This window comes from Nematolebias whitei, chromosome 1 (assembly GCF_014905685.2).
Source record: "Nematolebias whitei isolate Nwh7 chromosome 1, NemWhi1, whole genome shotgun sequence".
Taxonomy (NCBI): Eukaryota; Metazoa; Chordata; class Actinopteri; order Cyprinodontiformes; family Rivulidae; genus Nematolebias; species Nematolebias whitei.
The window spans coordinates 45,106,484-45,112,417 of record NC_056498.1 but is presented as its reverse complement, the minus strand read 5'-3'; the positions used below and the strand labels follow the sequence as shown (position 1 = coordinate 45,112,417).

Below are 5,934 nucleotides of genomic sequence, written 5' to 3'. Positions count from 1 at the left end.
CTTCGCTCGATGTCTTCGCTCGGCGTCTTCGCTCAATGTCTTCGCTCGGCGTCTTCGCTCAACGTCTTCGCTCGGCGTCTTTGCTCAGCGTCCTGGAGTCGGCTGCTGCTCCTTCAGCAGCTTCTCAGGCTCATCGGTGACCCAGGGTGGAGGTTTGGACCGTGTCCTCTGTCCCCCTGTTGTCCCTGCTCAGCCCGGTGGCGGTCGGCCCGGTTCTATGCCGACTCGCTGGCTTGTTTGTTCTGGGACAATAAGTCAGACGCTTCTCTGATGCTTTTTAATAATCTATCAATCAATCAATATAACTTTATTGCCCATAATATTGATTGAGATGGAGATTTATCTTTGACATCTGGCTCATACGTCCAAAACAACACAAGTTAAAAAATTCCATAAAACTTTAAAAAGCTTTGCTAAGCCAATAAAACCAATTCTAAAATACATTAAACCATAAAACATCTCCGCAGACGATGGTTCATCATGTGAAGCTGCGTTTAAATAGAACCTGCTCGCAGCAGAGGGAACTAATGACTTTTTGTTCCCATTTCTTTTACCAGAGGAACCAGCAGTCTTCTGATGGTACCAACCTGAATAATGGTTGCAGGTGAGTTGGGTCATTGTAAACCTGGATTGACGTTTGTTCCAGAGCCGGACTGTGCAGGTCTGTAGGTTGCATTTGTTGATGACCAATGATTTGAGAGAACTTGTTCCTGTCTCTGGCTGGGAGGTTCCCAGACCATGAGACGATATTAAAGGAACCAGCACTTTCAACCAGTGACCTGTACACCAACTGCAAGGTATTATTGTTAGCGTTAAAGCTCCTTAGCTTATACAGAAGGTGGAGATGCTGTCTGGATTTTTATAAATACAGTCAGTGTTGGGCTGAAAGGTCAATTATTGTTCCGAGGTATTTAAATTCAGTCACCTGCTCTACTTCCTGCACTTTTATAACAGAAAGCCTGAATACAGGTGTGGTGCTGGCTGCTCCCCATCTACCTCCCAGACAAAGCTCCTTGGTTTTACTGACATTAAGGTCCAGAAAACTGTCCTCAAACCAGGCAGAGAGCTGGTCTATGAGCTGGGAGTGAGGGGCTGTTGGTGTCTGTCAGACCAGCAACTAGAGCCATGTCATCAGAAGACTTAGTTAATGTGAAGTCTTTGTTGTTATGTCGCAACTCGCTTATCTATAACAAGAATAAAAGTGGTGATAGCACACAACCCTGTGGAACACCAGTGTTTAAAACCCTGCAGCCATATAGAGTTATGAATACAGACTCATTGGGTTGATGACAGCGATGGAGGAGCTGTTGGATTGTGGTTAGAGCCCCCAGATCCCTTTTCTGCTCGCTCGTTCATCGACGGTCCTCCACGCCATTTCTTCTTCTGCTGCTTTATTGGCGGTTAGAGAACAACTTTATTCATACATACGACATCGTTAGCCACAGATAAAAAAAACAAAACCTCAAAACACTTAAAATTTTCAAACTAAATAAAAAGTCTAAGGATAAAAACACGAGGAGAGAAGTGCTCTGGTTTTCTGACGTCAGCTAAAAGAGGAGCTGACGTCGAGTCGAGATTAAAACTCGGACTAAACTCAACCGTTTGACCTTGGCCAGCTGTCTCGAGTGATAAAAGCTGAAATAAAGGTCGTCCAGCCTCACCGTTTGTTGCTGACCCGGATCAGCATCGCTGGGTCCAAACGACACGACCTCGGTCCTTCGGTTCATCAAAGTGTTCAAAGTTCAGCCACTCTTTCAGGAGTTGGTTCACAGAGGTGAGATTTTCCCGTTTTAGTGGAATTTAAACTGTTTCTACTGTAAACATGTCGGATGTTTGTGCAGAAAGGTTCTGGTGTTTGACCGCCATCATCAGGACAGAACTACCTCCACCCGGCAGTACCGCCCAACTGCTCACAGGACTGTAGCACTATACAAACTGTGTATTTATACTATGAAGTATAGTATTTTAGCAGGAATAAATACTGTTATTATGTATGTAGCTTAATATTTGACACTTTTTATTATTTTTTGCTGTCAAGGTTAGAAATAAAGTGTTTTGGTTCTGCCGTATGTCCTGTGCGTGCAGTTAATGAAAGTGAGAGGTGAAGGAGTATCGGATCACTTGTTTGCAGAGCGGTCCGACACGTGGTTCCTGTTTGGATCCCGTCGTGAGGCGTTTGTGTGACAACAGTCGTGTGTTGAGTCTTTAGAGCCACTTCTGGAGCCACGTTTGACTCAAGCTCAGTTTTTTAGTTGGTGCTCAAGAGTAAATGTGTCAAATGTAAAGAAAAGCTTCAGTTACATGAGTGAGTCAATAAGAGATTCAGTTTTAGGCCACCTGGTTTGTGTCTTCTGCGTTTTCAGTGTGACGTGTGTGGACGCCGGGAAATATTTGGTGTAATCAAGAAAGAGGAGATGAGATGAGATGAGATGAGAGCAGAGCTCCGGGGCTGTCGGCTATGAATAGACATAATGAATGGATGTCCACGTCTAATAAAAGACACTCTCTGTGGATGGGACCGAGTTTCTTCGGTGGTTTTTACCGTTTGCTTAAAGAAGAACAAGATGCCGCACTGGAACAATCCCAGATTACCACCCAAAGACAGAAAATCGTCTGCGGCAGTCTTCAGAGGACAAATTACAGACGTGGACGCGTTTAGTTTAAACTTTTACATAAAGACCGATGAGCTAGCAGCAGCTCGGATAAGACTAAAGTTGCATTTAAGAACTCGGCTCTAAAAATGTGTGAAGTGGTTCATGTACAAACTTCGTTTAAACCACATCATTTTTAATACATGATCGTCTCGGAGCCAAGTGGGGAATTGGAAACGCACCCCCTCTTCGTTTTGTGAGCGGGATAACTTGAAGAAGAAGAGAGGCGCCGTCCGGCTTCCAGTTTGGTGTGTGGCTGCAGCCAGTGTAAGAAAGGTCACTACTGAAAACTGTGTTGCCTCATCAACATCCAAGATGGCCACCACCACCATGTATTATATATAATATATATATTTTATATATATAATATACAGGTGCTGGTCATAAAATTAGAATATCATGAAAAAGTTGAGGAGTTCAAGTATCTCGGGGTTTTACCACGGGTAGACACCCGGTGCCCAGGCGCTCGCCGATGAGCCCCTCCCCCAGGCCTGGTTCCAGTGTGGGGCCCAGTAACCCACGTCCAGGCAAGGGACCTTGTTTTTTATGTCCATAAGGGTCTTCTGGCTCGCTCTTTGGTCTGTCACCTAGAACCAGTCTGTCTAGGGAGACCCAACCAGGGTCCATTACAAATGTCCCAGACATCAAAGCTCGTAGGATCAATCAGACGCACAAACTCCTCCACACGTTAAAAGGTGTCGGTTCACGGAGTAGTGTTCATGTTATTTTAATCTTTACATCAGGGGTGTCCAGTCCTGGTCCTGGAGGGCCACCATGCTGCAGGCGTTCCTCTGCTCCAACACCTGTTTTCAATCAGTGGCTGATGAAGAGGCTAGGAGGTGAATCGACCATGATCAGGTGTGTTGGAGCAGAGGAGCAGAGAACGCCTGCAGGACCAGGACTGGACACCCCGGCTGGAAATCGTATATTTGTTGGAAATATTTTAAATTTCGTGCAGGTGGTGCCCTCGGCGGCACCACAAGTGTTAGCTGCTCATTTTGTTCCAAACCACCACAGAAATGTCACGATCTTTGAGGTTTCGTGTTTTATTTTTTATGTTGAGTTTATTCTTGTTGTTTTTCAGCCATGTTTGTTTCAGTTAAGTATTTTCCTGAGTTCTGAACGAACCGTTTCCACGTCCCATCTGCACTCAGCTCAGCTGGCTCCACTCAGTAATCACCTCTGCTCGTGATCGTCAGAGGGACAAAGAGGTCGAGCGTGAAGGGAACAAAATGCTGCAGAAATAGTTTAGAAAAGTTCGTTTTTTTTTCACATGGAAGCGTTTAAACCTTGAAACGTAAATTTTCATAATATGGACTTTTTGACCCGTTGGAAATGTAAAAATATTTTTATGGCTTTAAGAGCAAATACTCTGGAAGAGGATTAAGGCCACGATGCAATAATTTTCACTTAATTTGAGAAAAACATAAAAAATATATAATTAAAAGTCGGACTCCCATCTATCTTAATTCTGGCTTTAATCTAAAAATTCTGGCTTTAATCTCAGAATTCTGATTTTTTTTTCCTCTGAATTAGGGGAAAAATTATTTTGCTCCGTGACTTTAATCCTCTTCCACAAAATGCAACAAAAAAAGGCTGATTTTTAAAAAAAGATCCCTCGTTTGACCCGTTGAACTGATGTGACCTGCCCGGCAGCAGACCAAACAATAGTTGAAGGTGTTGAGAGGTTTTTATTTTCCTTCAAAACGTGAGAAGGACACAATCATACCAGAATATATTCATAAATTATGGCAGCGTTATGGTGGGAAAGTATTGTTTACATCTCTGGAGCCAAAGTTCAATCATCTGCAGGTAAAAAATGCATCAACTCTCAGAGGAACCAGTCAGAACAACAAAGAACCCAAACTGGACTCTAACGAACTTTTGATCCGTCTGACACGAGCAGCTTGGCTCATCTTTCATTCTGACAAAGACGGTTTAATTAAAGTTTAATTAAAGGTGGTGTTTCCCTCGTATCGCTGCAGCTGCTGTCAGATCTGGGCCATCAGGAGGACTTCAGGGCCACCAGCTTGGTCCAGATGTGCTCGGCGGGAGTGAGGAGCTTGTTGATATTTGGGGGGTTTTTAACGAGCAGGTAGGAGCCTCCGACCACCGCTCCGGCTGCACCGAGCAGCAGGCCACGGTTTATCACCTGCAGGAAGGAACAAGTGTGGCCGTGATTAGCCTGAGCCTACGTACGTGAAGTTTACCACGTCCCGCCCATAACTTCACACACGCATGCATCATCATTAGAGTGTTGTGTACACTTTTCAACACCCCCACCTTCAAGGTCAAGGTCATAAATCAAGGTCAAACAGCGTCTTTGTTTGTCCGGACTGTTGCTCTTGATTGCTGCATGATAGTTTATCATGTGATGTATGATAGTTTATCATGTGCTGTATGATAGTTTATCATGTGAGGTATGATAGTTTATCATTTAATGTATGATAGTTTATCGTGTGCTGTATGATAGTTTATCATATGATGTATGATAGTTTATCATGTGCTGTATGATAGTTTATCATGTGAGGTATGATAGTTTATCATTTAATGTATGATAGTTTATCGTGTGATGTATGATAGTTTATCGTGTGATGTATGATAGTTTATCATGTGATGTATGATAGTTTATCATGTGATGTATGATAGTTTATCATTTAATGTATGATAGTTTATCGTGTGATGTATGATAGTTTATCATGTGAGGTATGATAGTTTATCATTTAATGTATGATAGTTTATCATGTGATGTATGATAGTTTATCATGTGCTGTATGATAGTTTATCATGTGAGGTATGATAGTTTATTATTTAATGTATGATAGTTTATCGTGTGATGTATGATAGTTTATCATTTAATGTATGATAGTTTATCATGTGATGTATGATAGTTTATCATGTGCTGTATGATAGTTTATCATGTGAGGTATGATAGTTTATCATTTAATGTATGATAGTTTATCGTGTGATGTATGATAGTTTATCGTGTGATGTATGATAGTTTATCATGTGATGTATGATAGTTTATCATGTGATGTATGATAGTTTATCATTTAATGTATGATAGTTTATTGTGTGCTGTATGATAGTTTATCATGTGATGTATGATGGTTTATCATGTGATGTATGATAGTTTATCGTGTGCTGCATGATAGTTTATCATGTGATGTATGATAGTTTATCGTGTGATGTATGATAGTTTATCATGTGCTGCATGATAGTTTATCATGTGATGTATGATAGTTTATCATGTGATGTATGATAGTTTATCATGTGATGTATG

At 41.9% G+C, this 5,934-nt stretch overlaps 2 protein-coding genes across 2 annotated transcripts in view; one reads left to right on the top strand and one right to left on the bottom strand.

Annotated features, from left to right (window-relative positions):
* Window positions 1-5,934, top strand: part of LOC119421085 — a gene marked incomplete at its 3' end in the record, with an annotated part of 641,076 nt that overhangs the window by 375,652 nt on the left and 259,490 nt on the right.
* Window positions 4,636-5,934, bottom strand: part of LOC119421638 (kynurenine 3-monooxygenase) — a 34,675-nt gene continuing 33,376 nt past the window's right edge. Inside the window, exon 15 of the mRNA XM_037689021.1 lies at window positions 4,636-4,803. Coding sequence (XP_037544949.1) covers window positions 4,657-4,803 — 147 coding nt within the window. The 3' untranslated portion in view covers window positions 4,636-4,656. The remainder of the gene's footprint in view (window positions 4,804-5,934) is intronic.